Source organism: Myxine glutinosa, chromosome 3 (assembly GCF_964187855.1).
Source record: "Myxine glutinosa chromosome 3, kmMyxGlut1.1, whole genome shotgun sequence".
Taxonomy (NCBI): Eukaryota; Metazoa; Chordata; class Myxini; order Myxiniformes; family Myxinidae; genus Myxine; species Myxine glutinosa.
The window spans coordinates 109700692-109716602 of NC_136263.1; the positions used below are offsets into that span (position 1 = coordinate 109700692).

The window sequence follows — 15911 nt, forward strand, 5'->3', positions numbered from 1 at the left end:
CTGGGGCGGCCTGGCCTGGACAAGTTGGCAGTTGTTTGGAATCTTCTCCACTTGTAGATGATCTTCAGGACAGTCGAATGATTGATTTCAAATTGTTTGGAGATCTTTTTAAATCCATTCCCAGACTCGTGGGCATCTATAACCTTCTTTCTGAAGGCCTCAGAGAGCTCTTTTGATCTCGGCATGGTGACGCCGCACACTTCAACAACAAAGAGCAAACCAAACTAATTGTCTGAGGATTACATAAGACAGGTTCCTCCAAGATCCTCTCTAACGATGTTCTAATCATTTGCACCTGAGCTGGTGCACCTGATTCAAATTTTAGGTATTTGAAGTAGTGATAAATGTAGGGGTGTACTTACTTTTTCCACATGTGAAATTTGCATTTATGTTTATTTAAATTATACAATGGACTACAAAATGTAAATGTTTCATGATATTTGTTATATTATATCACCTTTATCTATAAATATTGTTGAAATGAAGATCAAATAGCTGTATGTTGAAATATGTTGAAAAAGTCAAGACTTTACATGGGGTGTACTTACTTTTTCACGTGACTGTATATATATATATATGTATATATAATCTGTGTATATATTGGTTCAGGCGACTTCAGGCTTTCTGCGACTGTGTATATATAATCAAAGTTAATATCAAATGCTTACCAAGCCCCCTCCCCTCTCTTATCCCTCCCCTCTCCCCCTGCACTCCCCTTCTCCCCCCTCCACTCCCCTCCACCTGCCTTACCCTCTCCTCCCTTCCAACAATGGACAAATCCACTGAGTACATACACTCAAAGGATTTGTCCTGTTGTCCCCTGATGTTCTTTTAATTAATGTAAATTGCTTCACTGATGTTTTCTCATGTCATTGTGCTGCAATTTTTTTTGGTAAAAGCTCCTCCGTTAGCTTTCAGCTACTGCTTGGAAAAAGGTCAAGTACCATTTGGTTGTTGATTCGATCAGATAGTTTGTTTTTCATTGAATCACATCCTGACTTGCATGAATACAGCGTATTGTAATTGACTGTACAAGAGCTTAAATATAATGGAAGGGCCTGTGTTTCGTTCTCAATAATGCTGGGAATATTGAAACCCACCACCTATAACTTACCTGTAGGTTTATCTTTCCTTCTCTTATACTTCATCTACCCACAACCTCCTTTCCTTTCTCTCCTCATTCTCCCAACACTCTGACCCTCCTCTCTCTTTCTCAGAGCTTCCTCAATGCTCTTCCTTTTCTCAGTTTTTTAAAATCTCAATTTGCTGTGCACCTTCCCCCCTTTCCTTCACGTGTGTACTTAATTATTAGAAGGCCCTTAAATGGGATTATTCAGTTGCAGCAAATCACCTGTAATATTGCAGTTGCTTTGCTATAGGCTTCACTGTATTTTCCTTTCGCACAATTCAAGAGGCTTTGCGGAGTAATTGGCCATCTATGGTGACCTGATCTGTTTTTCTTCATGAAGTCAACTGGGAACTGCGGGAAAGCTCCGGAACATTCTAATTCCAACGTAGGCAATGCATTCCTTTTTGCTGTCGGCAATCAGTCGAAAGGCATTTGCAGGAGCCGCAGTCGGGAGCTGATGCAAATGCCTTTCAGTCATACGTGTCTGAAAAGGAATGATTAGGTTGTCTGTTGTTTGCAAACAATGAATAATGCAAAAATTGAATATCAAGTTATAAAGGAATGCATTTTCACTGTCAAGGTGCAGGTTGAGCAAGAAAAATGGGAAATATAAATAATTTGTGTTCTTTATTCAGACATTCTTCTTTATTTATGAAAGTGTTTTTGATCTTGAGAGGGTGACTATGTTGGCATTACTTTTGAACGTCTCTCTGTCAGATTTAACTGGACCCTCCTATTGCAAATGCAAAATGCGTCCAAAAAAAAAGTACAGACACCTGAATGTGCTGCCAATTTTGGACTTTGTGATGTTGTCAGGAAAAGTAATTATTCCAAATTTAATTTAGATCAATTGCTTTTTCTGAATTACTGTTGATGCGGGGGCAAACAAATTATTAGTCTTTTTTTTGTTTATATTTGAATTTTCTTTTTGTACATTTCTGTTTTCTCCGCTGACGAAGTCGCCGAAGGCATTAGGTATTCGTATTGTCCTTCTGACTGTCCGATTGTCCGGCCGTCCATCTGTCCATCAGTCCATGATGTGTTTTCGTTACTGCAATAACTTGAGAACGGCTGAAGTGGTTTAATTAAATCAAAATTCGATCAAGTATGTACTATGATGTAAATATGAATCGATTAGATTTTGGGGTTGTCATGTATGCAGTGCAAATGTTCACCGTTGTATCCCTACACCGGGACCGGGTTGTATCCCTACGCCAGAGCTCGGATGGCGCTGCTGTGAATCGGGCCTTGATTGGCAGAGTGAATAAACGCGTACGACAATTGATCGCAGTTTGTCGAGATACTTTACATGGCGACGAAGGTAAACATCTAGACCATGACATCTTTCGGCCATATCGATGAATTCGACCCTCATGAGGGGGATTTTGACACGTATTCTGAGCGTTTGTCTTTCTACTTCGAGGCGAACGGCATTGCGACCGAAGGCCTGATGAAGGCCGTCTTCCTGTCCGTTTGCGGAGGTGAGACGTTCACACTCGTTAAAAACCTGATTCGGCCTCGGACAATCCAGGAGCTCACGTATGCAGAGCTCAAGGCCGCTTTGAAGGAACATTGCAACCCATCTCCTTCAGTCATCCTGTGTCGGTTTAATTTTTACATGTGCAGACAGCAGCAAGGTCAGTCGATCGCAGACTTCATTGCACACCTCAAAAAACTGTCACATCTGTGTGAGTTTGGGGACACGATTGATGACATGCTTCGTGATTTGCTGGTGGTTGGCATGTCCGATGACCGCACTCGTAGACGCCTGCTTGCTGAGAGAAGACTGACGTTCCAAAATGCCAGAGACACCGCAATTTCCATGGAAAGTGCTGAACGCAACGCTACAAGCATCGGTGCCACTCGCTCATCTGGTACCAGCCCTGCTGTGAATCGGTTGGATCATGTTCAGCCACAACGTTGGAACAAGGCTCCTCGTCAGAAGCCAGTGCAGTCTCAAACCCACAACAACTGTTTTCGGTGCAACGGAAAGCACCCTCCGGAGACGTGTCGGTTCAAAGATGCCACCTGCCATTTCTGTTCGAAAACTGGCCATATTGCTCCAGCTTGCATCACTCGCAAATCGGGAAAAGGAAAAGCTGCTGACAAGATTCATCAGTTTATCGGTTCGGAGGAACCCGAGCTTGACCAGGTGAGCTCTGTTTCCGACAACTCAGAATCGTATGACCTGCTTCATATTGATTCTCACCATAGGCGGGACCCTCTTCTTGCCAATGTTGTCGTCAACAATCGACCATTGCAAATGGAGGTCGACACTGGTGCGGCCGTCTCGCTCATCAGCCATGCTGTTTTCACAAACCTGTGGAGTGATGCTGACCGACCCCATCTGAAACCTACTACCTATGGACTCTCCACCTATACAGGTGAGAAGATTGTTCCCTGCGGTACATGTGATGTCACGGTGGGCTACGATAACCGTGAGTTTCACCTACCCCTGATCGTCATTCCTGGAAAGGGCCCTTCCTTACTCGGCAGGAACTGGTTGAGCATAATTCGACTGAAGTGGGAAAGCATTCATCAACTCCGGGCAGCCAATGTTTCTCCTACCGCAGCATACACACTCAAAAATGTGCTGGATACGTACCCGGATGTCTTCAAGGATGAGCTTGGAACCTTGAAAGGACATACGGCTAAACTCAGGGTTGACCGGGATGCCAATCCTATATTTTGCAGGGCTCGCCCAGTCCCTTTCGCCCTGCGTGAGCGGATTGACAAGGAACTGGATCATCTTGAAAATCTGGGGATCATCGAGCAAATCCAGTATGCCGAATGGGCGGCGCCCATCGTTCCAGTCATAAAATCGGACCAGTCCATCCGCATATGTGGAGATTATAAAATGACCGTGAACAGGTGTTCTTCATTGGATAAATATCCAATCCCGAGGATCGAAGACCTCTATGCTCGTCTCACGGGAGGCAAGACTTTTACGAAACTCGATCTCAAATCCGCCTATCTACAGCTCTGCTTGGACGAGAATTCGAAACAGTATCTTACCATCAACACGCATCGTGGGTTGTATAGGTACCACCGACTTAGTTTTGGAGTGAAATCTGCACCTGGAATTTATCAGCGTGTCATGGACAGTTTGTTTGCCGCCGAACGCAACGTCGTTTGTTACCAGGATGATATTCTGGTTACTGGTCGTACGGACGCGGAACATCTACAGAACCTGGAGAGAGTTCTGAAGAAGATTTCGGACTCCGGCCTACGTTTGCGTCGAGACAAGTGCAAGTTTATGGTGCCATCAGTCACGTACCTGGGTCATACGATTGATGCCGAGGGTCTACACCCGACAGATGAGAAAGTCCGAGCTATCAAGGATGCTCCTTCTCCACGAGATGTGACCGAATTGAAGTCATACCTCGGTTTGCTTCAGTTCTATGGTCGTTACATCCCGAATGTGACCGACGTTTTGGGCCCCCTTTATCGGCTTTTGAGGAAAGGAGTCTCCTGGAGCTGGGGGTCTAGTGAACAATCAGCATTCCAGACCTCTAAGGATCTGCTCAAATCGTCCAATGTTCTCGTTCATTTTGATCCAGAGAAGGATCTTGTGCTGACATGCGATGCCTGTCGGTATGGAGTGGGGAGTGTATTATCGCACGTGATGCCTGATGGTACAGAAAGACCGGTTGCATTTGCATCCAGAACGTTGACCCCGGCAGAGAAAAACTATTCCCAACTTGACAAGGAAGGATTGGGAATCGTTTTCGGCGTTGGCAAATTTCGCCAGTACCTTCTTGGACATCATTTCACGATTCGCACTGATCACAAGCCGCTGATCAGTCTGTTTGGTCCAACTAAGGCGACATCTGACACACTACCACCCAGGATCATCCGCTGGTCCCTGTTTCTCGCTGCTTATGACTACACCATATGTTATAAGCCCGGTTCGTCTATCACAAATGCAGATGCCATGAGTCGGTTACCCCTTCCAGAATCCGTTGATGATTCCCCTACACCAGGATCCATTATCGCACTGATGGATCATCTGGAAGATTGTGCTGTCGATTCTGGCCAGATCCGCACTCATACTCGACGAGACCCCGTTCTGTCCAGAACTGTCCAGGCTGTACAGCTTGGATGGCATTTGCTACCTGAGGGTGACCCAGATTTTGCGGCTTTTAAAGCACGTAAAAACGAACTCAGCGTGGAAAATGGTTGCCTACTCTGGGGATGTCGTGTCGTGATCCCGAAAAATCTGCGTTCCAGGGTCATGGATGAAATCCATGACTGTCACCCCGGGATTGTGAAGATGAAGTCACTCGCCAGAAACTATGTGTGGTGGCCGAATCTTGATGCTGATATCGAACATCATGTTCGACATTGTTACCCCTGCCAGAGCACCCGGAATACACCTGCGAAAGCGCCACTGCATCCCTGGGAATGGCCCAGCGAACCGTGGCATCGCCTACATCTCGATTATGCCGGGCCTATTAACGGCAGCATGATTCTAATAATTACGGACGCGCACACAAAATGGATTGATGCCTATGTGACGCGTGGTACTACGTCAGCCATTGTCATCGAAAGACTCAGACGCTGTTTCGCCACTCATGGTCTGCCCAGGATGATCGTGAGTGATAACGGTTCGTGTTTTTCCAGTACCGAGTTTGCCAAGTTCACACGTCGGAACGGCATCAAACATAAGTTTGTCAGCCCACATCACCAGGCTTCAAATGGCTTGGCCGAACGATCCGTGGGAATCATCAAATCCGGATTGCAGAAACTTCAGGAGGGAACCCTGGAAACAAAGCTGTCTCGTCTCCTGTTCAAATACCGCATCACGCCACAATCAACAACCGGAGCAGCTCCGTCTGAGTTATTGATGAAACGACACTTGAGATCGACACTTGACAATCTCAAACCAGACATATCATCAAATGTTTATCAGAGCCAGCTTAATCAAAAGTTGGTGCACGATAAGACGTCCAACAGTCGATGTATCAACATTGGAGATCCAGTGTTTGCCCGAAATTTTGGTGCAGGTGCGACGTGGCTACCGGGAGACATCATCGAGAAGCCAGGTCCACTGTCCAGTGTGATTCGCCTGCAGGACGGCCGCAAAATTCGTCGACATCAGGACCACATAACCTACCGTCACTGTGAGTCGATGGAGCCTGTAGCATCGTCACAGTCAGCACAACAGTTCGACCCGCCACTGCCGGAGATCGTCGTGGCCGCTCCAGCCAGCTCGGATGCCCCGAAAACCTCTGCAAACGCTACACCCTTCGTGGAGACCAAAGGAATCACCTCGGACTCTGTATCCACTGGTACACCGCGACCCAAAGGAATCACCTCGGACTCTGTATCCACTGGTACACCGCGACGCTCAATGCGTGAGAGAAAAGCACCCGACCGGTTGAATCTTTGAAGATGTTTTTTTTCACGTTGACACATGTTCTATTTTCACGTATTTTCATTATTCTCATAACCGTTTGCACACATATTTTCACATGTTTTGGAAATGTTGCTTTTGAAATGTCAATTCTGGAAATCTAGCACGTATATTGCTCTTGGTAATTTTGGACTTAAAGGGGAGGATGTCATGTATGCAGTGCAAATGTTCACCGTTGTATCCCTACACCGGGACCGGGTTGTATCCCTACGCCAGAGCTCGGATGGCGCTGCTGTGAATCGGGCCTTGATTGGCAGAGTGAATAAACGCGTACGACAATTGATCGCAGTTTGTCGAGATACTTTACAGGGGTCATGAGGTCAAAGGTCAGAGGCCCTTTTAGGTTAAAGTCCTGTTACCGCTATAACTTGTGAATCAGCGATGGGATTTTGACCAAAGTTGGTTTTAAGCGTGTAATATGATGCACTATTTGATTTTGCGGTCCACATGTCAAAGGTCAAAGGTCAGATTCTGTAATAAGTTTTTGTTACCGCGATATCTTAAGAACGGCTGAAGTGAACTAAGTCAAACTTGGTACAAGTATGTACACTGATGGAAAAATAAACAGATTGGATTATGGGTTCAAGAGGTCAAGGGTCAGAGGACCTGTTATGTAAAAAAAAAATCATGTTGCTGCTCTAACTTGTGAACCAGTGATGGCATTTTGACCAAACTGCTCTCTCTCATGCACAGATTTATCCCATCTCGTCTTCAGTTGTCATACCCTTCCTCTCGTCCATGGTACACTGAAGCGTGTGGCGAGGCAGTTGCCATGAAACAACTTGCCTTCACCTCATGGAAGGCTAATCCAACTGAAGGCAATCTTATTTGCTTTTCACAAAGCTCGGTACAAGTGTGTATCTACCCTCAGGATAGCCAGGAAACAATATCTCTCCACTCTCAAGACTGAACTCTCAAACCTGTCTCCCTCCTCCAAATCCTGGTGGCATCTGGTCAAATCTGTTTCTGGTGTTTGTTCCCCTTCCATCCCCTCCCTTACCTCAAACTGCTACACAGCTGACACTGCACGTGATAAAGCAGAATGCCTCAACTCTGTGTTTGCCTCAAAATCATGTGTCCCAAACCCATCTCCCTCTGTACCCACCGTACCCAGTCGTACCCAGCTGCTCCTGAACTCTGTGTCCTTCTCTCCCGACAAGGTGGAGAGGTTTCTGTCAAACCTCGACTCCGATTCTGCAACTGGACCAGACGGCATCAGCCCACGGGTCCTAAAATCCTGCTCTGCCACTCTATCTCACCCTCTCTCCATTCTCTTCACCCTCTCTTTTGCTCAAGGCCATCTGCCAGCATCCTGGAAATCAGCAAACATTACCGCTTTACACAAAAAGGTGCAAAAACAGATCCTTGCACCTACAGACCAATCAGCCTGCTTCCAATTATCAGCAAGGTCATGGAATCCATCATTGTTTCTGACATCAAATCCTTCCTCTTCTCCAATGGCTTGATCTCGGATCATCAATTTTGATTCAGACCAGGTCATTCTACTCCGGACATGCAGCTTCTGCTGTCTCAACAATGGATGGAGGTCCTCAATGCCATACAGGAAACCAGAGCCGTATCTCTTGACATATCACGTGCCTTCGATACGGTCTGGCATCCCGCTCTGCTCACCAAATTCTCCTCCTGTGATCTCCATGGTAATCTCCACACATGGCTTGCGGACTTCCTCTCTGGTCGTAGTCAACGTGTGGCCCTGAATGGATTTCTCTCATCTCCCCTTCCTGTTCAAGCTGGAGTTCCCCAACGCAGTGTTCTGGGTCCTGTGCTTTTTCTGGTCTTTATCAATGATCTTTCAGACTCTCTGGAAAATCCTCCCTATCTCTTTGCTGATGACTCCAATCTCTGCCACTCCATATCTCATCCCTCAGATCGGCAGTCTGCAGCCTCCTCACTCTCTGCAGATCTGGACAAAATCACAGACTGGTCAAACAAGTGGAACATGTCTTTCAATCCAAACAAATCTCACACTCTCACTATGTCTCTCCAAAAAGACTGACTGGACAACCCTCCCATTTACTTTCACAACAATCCTCTCCAATAAGTTCTGTCAGTCAAGTTTTTGGGTCTCACTATCTGCCATGATCTATCCTGGGATAACCACATTTCCTGCTGGCCTCCAAATCCAGTCGCCGACTGGGCATCCTCCGTCGTGCGAAGTCCTTCCTTGGCACACCTGAGCTCCTCACCACTTACAAGGCTTTCGTCCACAGCTCAATGGAATACTGCTCTCCCCTATGGGCTGGTGCTCGTGCCTCACACCTATCTCGGCTTCACGCTGTTGAAACCAAAGCTTTCAGGATCATTGGTATCTACCGTGACGAGGCTAACTCTGAAGGCCTTTCACTCACTCAGCGCAGGCAGGTTGGTGGTCTTTCTGTGTTCTACCGACTCCTCTCTGGCCTAGCTGCCCCAGCTCTGCCTGTGCTCTGTCTCCCAAATTTTCCTACAGGATGCACAAGATCTGCCAGAAACCCTCTTCTTGTGAAACTGCCAAAATCAAGACTCTCTGCTCACCTTCACTTTTTCGTTCCTCTTTTTTCCACCTCTGGAACAAACTCCCTCACTCTCTTCAATCCCACTTCTCCCTCCAGGTCTTTAAAACAGCTGTTCACCACCATGTCTTATCTTCCCCCATCCAAAACCTTGATCTTTTCTACCCCCGTTAATTCACCCCAGATCCACTTTTTTGAAATACCGACTTCTTTCCTGGAAGTCCTAGCAGTGTCCATGTGTTTTATACCTCTCCCATCCCCCCCCCCCCTTCCCATGCGTCCTCCCCCAAAGCCCCCTCCCTCCCACAGATCTCTCGATGTCCCTGTTCTCTACTGTTGTACTTGTGTGCTTCCCTTTCTCTCCCCATCTTGTCTCCTGCTCCCTCTATTGTATGTTTTGTGCGTCCTTTTTTTTGTGATTAATGTTAACTTCTACACGAGCCTCGATCTTGTATACAAAAATAAAAAATAAAAAAACTTGGTAAAAGTATATATTATGATGCAAAGATGAACTGATTGGATTTCAGCGTCAAAGGTCAAAGGTCATGTCAGGTAAAAATGTGATGCTTGAGTGCAGCTGAAGGGATTTAAATACACCTTGATACAAGTTTGTATAATGATGTAATAATGTGGACGGAGGCATATTGGTCGACGTCGCGATGTCAGAGTGTCGTCTTGTTCCCTTTGGCATCATCTATGCAGTGGATTAATTGCTTTACTTCGTTACGGACAACGAAGGGCTGGCAGGATAACCTAGATGTTTCCACACTCACATCCGAGCTGCAGCACAGAGATGTGCACTTAATTGGAATGGAAAAATTTTCATAGTTTGGCATTTTCTCCGATGACAGTTTCTAACCTTGCTCGGCCCAGGCATCAGCCTTTACGGGCACGCAATGAACGGAAGAGGTGAGAACGTGAAACTGGCATCAGCGACTCATTAATGCTGCTTCCTTGCCCATGTGTGCCAATGGCCCTCCACGAACATCTGTTGTGATAGCAGCAGAAAGCATGCCAGAGATTCACAACGAGCTTTGATGTGCCTTCTGTTTTAGAAGATGCCGCCAGTACCGCACAATCAACCTGTCTGCATGTGGCCCTCTTTGTATTTGTCTGTCTTGTACACACAACAACGTTTTGCAAGTGTCTGATATTATATATGAGATTTGGAACGTATTAATCCTGATTATCTTTGTTTTTCAGGTTGGTACGAGGTCGCTGGTCGGAAGCCGAAGCAAAGGGTGAGCAGTTTGTTTGATTTCCAATTTCCTATGAAATGTGTGTGTGTGTGTGGAGTTTTTACCCTGCGCTCGCGAAGCGAAAAGCGGGGTTAAGCATTCAGGTGCGTACGTGTGCCGTAAGTGTCTGTTTTAAAAAAAATTCATTTTCTCGGCAACCGCTGGTCCGATTGACACGAAAGTTTACCATAGAAGCGCCTCCGCCTGTAGAATATTTTATTCATAATTATGACATCATGGGTCACGTGGTACGGACGACATCTTGGAAAAACGTTACCCCTCGATATCTCCCAAACCGCTCAATGGAGAAAATTTGAACGTGGCTCATTGTCAAGTACTCACCATGGGGAATAAGATATGTTGATAGTGATGTCATCGGTGCCTTAATTATGACGTCATAATAGTCTGCAGCCTCCTCACTCTCTGCAGACCTGGACAAAATCACAGACTTGTCAAACAAGTGGAACAAGATCAGATCAAGCAAAGTACAACGCTTGATCTGATCAGTATGAATAAAACAAAAATTCCTCTGCAACTGTTTGAGCGATGGACACAAAATTTTCAGAATAGGTGTGGCTCCTCCTGTATAATTAAAAAAAGATAACTATAACGTCATAGGTCACATGGTACAGACGCCATCTTGGAAAAAATCGAAAACATTTGCACCTCTATATCTCCGAAACCGTTCCATGGAAAAAATTTAAACATGGCTCATTGTCAAGCACTCCCCTTGCGGAATAAGATATGTTAATGATGACGTCATCGGTGCCTTTGTTATGACGTCATAATTCGACAAGTACAACACCTGTCCGATCATTGTGATTTTTTTTTTCTCAGCAACTGTTGGTCTGATGGGCCCAAAATTTTCACCATAGGAGCACCTCCTCATGTAGAATATTTTAATGATAATCATTACGTCATAGGTCATGTGGTATGGGCGCCATCTTGGAAAAACCGAAAAACGTTGCACCTCTGTATCTCCAAAACCGCTGCATGGAAAAATTGAAACCTGGCTCATTGTAAAGAACTCCATATGGGGTATAGGTGTTGTTAACAATGACGTCATTGGTGCCATAATTATGACGTCATAATTCGACAGGGACAACGCTTAGTCCGATCAGTTTGAAATGCATTGAGCGTGATCTATGCAACAATTATATTGGAGAATATAAATTTATGATGTCATCGCTCACGTGGTCTGGCAGCCATATTGGATCAAAGAAAAAACATGTTCAAAAACAGAAGAGTTGGCTCACACCAAGTTGACTGCGCAGGGTAAGTATTCTATGAATAACATCTAGTTTATTCAAGTAATTTCGCAATTTTCATCGCTCTTTTAACTATAACATCACATTTGCTATTGTCGATTGTTTGCATTTTTGTTGAGTGAAACCAAATTCTGCGAAAGGCGTTTGTTGTGACACAGTGAAGTTAGAGTAGGTAAACGAATGTCCTTCATTGCAATCATAAGACCCATAGGGCTGTCCACACACTGGCAGCTCGAAGTTTATGACGTCCATTCAGAGTTGAGCACGGATAGTTACCATAACATATTCCAGTGTCATTTTTGTCCAAATAATGACCTCTATCACTTTTGTTTTATAAATACAATTGTTCTGCGATGACCTGGGATAAGTCTGATAATTATTTTGTGAAAAAGAGGAGCCTTGGCCCCCTCAAGGGCTGTCGGTGTATTAGATACAGATGTATAGTGATGGTGGAGAAGTGGATTTAATAAATGGAGATGTTAAAAAGGAAGGAAATTAAGTCGATAAAAGCGAAGGAAATGAAGTATGGACATAAAGAGGTTTGTGGGGACATCAAAATGTATTCTTATGTTATTGTTTATGCATATTTACCTCTGCCACTGAAGGTGGATGGAGAATATTCTTTCACTCCTGTCTGCTTGTCTGTCTCAGGTCTGATTGTCTTTCTCTCTCTGTCTGTCTATTTGTGTGTTTGTGTGTGTGTGTGTGTGTGTGTATGTGTGTATGTTTATGTGTATGTGTGTATGTTTATGTATGTGTGTGTGTGTCTGTGTGTATGTTTATGTGTGTGTCTGTGTGTTTGTTTATGTGTGTATGTGTCTGTGTGTTTGTTTATGTGTGTATGTGTCTGTGTGTTTGTTTATGTATGTGTGTGTGTCTGTGTGTTTGTTTATGTATGTGTGTGTGTCTGTGTGTTTCATTATGTGTGTGTCTGTGTGTTTCATTATGTGTGTGTGTCTGTGTGTTTCATTATGTGTGTGTGTGTCTGTGTGTTTCATTATGTGTGTGTGTCTGTGTGTTTCATTATGTGTGTGTGTCTGTGTGTTTCATTATGTGTGTGTGTCTGTGTGTTTCATTATGTGTGTGTGTCTGTGTGTTTCATTATGTGTGTGTGTCTGTGTGTTTCATTATGTGTGTGTGTCTGTGTGTTTCATTATGTGTGTGTGTCTGTGTGTTTCATTATGTGTGTGTGTCTGTGTGTTTCATTATGTGTGTGTGTCTGTGTGTTTCATTATGTGTGTGTGTCTATGTGTTTGTTTTTGTGTGTATGTGTCTGTGTTTGTTTATGTATGTGTGTGTGTCAGTGTATGTTTATGTGTGTGTGTGTGTGTGTGTGTGTGTGTGTGTGTCTGTGTGTTTCATTATGTGTGTCTGTGTGTATGTTTATGTATGTGTGTGTCTGTGTGTTTGTTTATGTATGTGTGTGTATGTGTGTGCATATATGTGTGTGTGTGCTTGTGTGTATGTATTTGTGTGTGTTTGTGTGTATATTTACCTCCACCACCTAAGGTGGGTGGAGGTTATGTTTTCACCCCTGTCTGTCTGTCTGTCTGTTTGTCTGTATGTCTGTCTGCCTGTTTGTGAACAAAATATTTCAAAATGTTGTGGATGGATTGGGACGAAATTTGGCAGAGAGGTAGTGTATGAGACAAGGACGAAATGATTATATTTTGGTTAAGATCCGGATTCTGATCCGGCTACTAGAATTTTTAAAGTGATTCTTCACCATTGGGAGATAGGGACAAAAACAATACATAGCAGAATATCTCAAAAAGTTGTGGATGGATTCGGACGAAACTTGGTGGACCGGTTGGGTTGGGTGTGTGTCAAGGACAATTCGAATTTGGTGAAGATCCGGATCTGAAAAAATTTAAAGTGATTCTTCACCATTGAGAAATGGGGCCAAAAAAATGATATTTCAAAAATTTGTGGATGGATTATGAAAAAACGGTGGATGAGTTGGTTAGGTGACAAGAACAATCCGATTCGATTTTGGTTCAGCACTAGATTCAGATCTGACCTATCAGAGGGACAAAAAACGTAAGCTGTTCATCCTGGCCGAGCTTTACCGAGTGCCGTTCTAGTTACCCTCGCCAGAGGAGAGGGTATTGCATTTGAGTCTGTTTGTCTGTTTGTCTTTGTTTGTTTGTTTGTCCGCACAGAATATATATGATATTCTCTGCAACCGTTGATCCGATTGACAGGCAATTTTCACCTTAGGTGCAACTCCACCTGTATAAATATTTATGATAATTACGACGTCATAGGTCACGTGGTTCGGCCGCCATCTTGGAAAAATCGAAAAACTTTGCACCTCTATATCTCCGAAAGCGCTTAATAGAAAAAATTGAGACATGGCTCATTGTAAAGAACTCTTTATGTGGAATAAAATATGTTAATGATGACGTCGTAGGTTCTTCCATTATGACGTCATAATTCTACAAGTACAAAACTTCATCCGATGAAGATGAAATTTATTGAGCATCATCTACGGATAAATTGGTGGAGAAAAAAATTATGATGACGTCATCGGTCATGTGGTTCGGCCGCCATATTTGTTTTAACACAAAAGCCTTAAAAACCACTGAAAATACATCCTTGCGAGGGTCTGCAATCTCTGATTGCTCTTTCTTGTTACTTATTGTGTTACACAGGATGACACAGAAACATTTATACCATGCAAGATGTAACAAAACACTGACATGGCTTCAATGTGTTCCGCGTCGTGCTGTATTTTTGAATCGAGCTTCTTTGAGAATTTTAACCTAGTCTTTCACATGTAATTATTTGCATTAATAATAATTTAAAAAAAATCTAATTTTGTTTTCATAACATGAATATGCATCCCAAAGCAGTGTGCATGTGGATGTGGGAGATACCTTAACTGACGTCAAAACTGAGATTGGACATTAATAATTATCGTGTGTGTGTGTGTGTGTGTGTGTGTATGTGTGTGTGTTTATGTGCATATGTGTGTGTGTGTGTGTGTGTGTGTGTGTGTGTGTGTGTGTGTGTGTATATATTTATGTCTATATAAACTGCTGGCAAAACAGTTACACCGATTAGGCATTCAAGTTTAGCAGAACTACCGCACCCTACATCGCCATAGGATTGTACTGCAGTGAATATGAGGTAGGGAATTATACTCCCAATTTTATAGGCCAGTCCAACCCAGAGAGGGAATATCCATGAACATGCGTTTCAGACTTGTTGGCCCACGTCAGCGTTGAGCAGAAGCTCCACCCCAGAGTGAACTGGTCAATGCCAACATACTTGATGTATGGATGGTGGCAGGAGGCCAATAACAAATATGGGGACGGTGTTGAAGGTATGGGAAATATATTTCAAGGAGTTTTTGAACCGAGAAGGAAGCAATGGCGATGGGAAGAATCAAAACGGATGGTTATAAATCAGGCTGCTTGGAACGAGGAAAGATCTGACATCTGCAGCAATGATGGATTCCATGACTTTTATTGTAATTGGCAAGGAAGCTTACCGATCTATGGTTAAGAATACCTTTGTGCACCTTTTCTGTGAATGGTGGTGATTTAGACTTCTAGGCAGACAAGAAGTGTCCAAAGGGGAGTAAGTTGAAGAGCAGCAAGGCAAAAATAATAGCAAGAGCACTGAGCAGCAAGCAGAGCAGGATTTGAGAACATGGGCATTGCTGCCATCTAGGCCCATCATCGATGAAGAGTTGAAACCAGACAGAATTTTCTCCACTTTATTTGGTGTGAAAGACAGCAAGTCGAGAAGGCAGTGCGTTTGAGGTGAAAAGCTGCAATCAGAGTGGGATTGGTTTGGTACCCAAGATTTGGAGGCCAACACTTTGTTGAAACATTCTCCCTAGTCTCAGGTGGAGTCTGAGTTGAGACCTTTTGAGGTGAGTGAGGGGGATGGATGGGGATTTTACACCAGAGATGGACATGACGAGGTGCCATCAGGACTTTGAGGAAGAAGTCAGGTTTCTGAGTTCAGCATTGAAATTAATTCCCGATCAACAGAGAGTGATGCCTCATGAGTTTCCTGCTTCCTTTACACATGCATATTATTTTGAGAACTCGCAGGTTAGTTGTACAGGTGTTCACCTGCAAGACAGAATTTCATACTTTAACAATGACAGATGTTGCTGAAAGAAGTTCGATGCTGTACAAACGTAGTATTAATCATAGGTGTATTATTTTTAGAGTTGTTAATACGTGTTAATAAGTTTGATTACAGTAAATTTGTCTATACAGAATATATCATAAAAACACAAAGAAATTCTAAGAGTGTGGAGACTTGTGGCAGTATAACATAAAAAAGAATGGCTGCACAACCTGCGGCACAAAATATACATTTCGCTTT

General features: G+C 44.0%; 1 protein-coding gene across 4 annotated transcripts in view; it reads left to right on the forward strand.

The window, feature by feature from the left end:
- The window catches only part of PAWR (pro-apoptotic WT1 regulator), a 166313-nt gene that overhangs the window by 83483 nt on the left and 66919 nt on the right, over window positions 1-15911 (forward strand). For all 4 annotated transcript variants that reach the window (XM_068110213.2, XM_068110214.2, XM_068110215.2 and 1 more), the window contains one exon: window positions 10262-10299. In XM_068110213.2, coding sequence (XP_067966314.2) covers window positions 10262-10299 — 38 coding nt within the window. The remainder of the gene's footprint in view (window positions 1-10261; window positions 10300-15911) is intronic.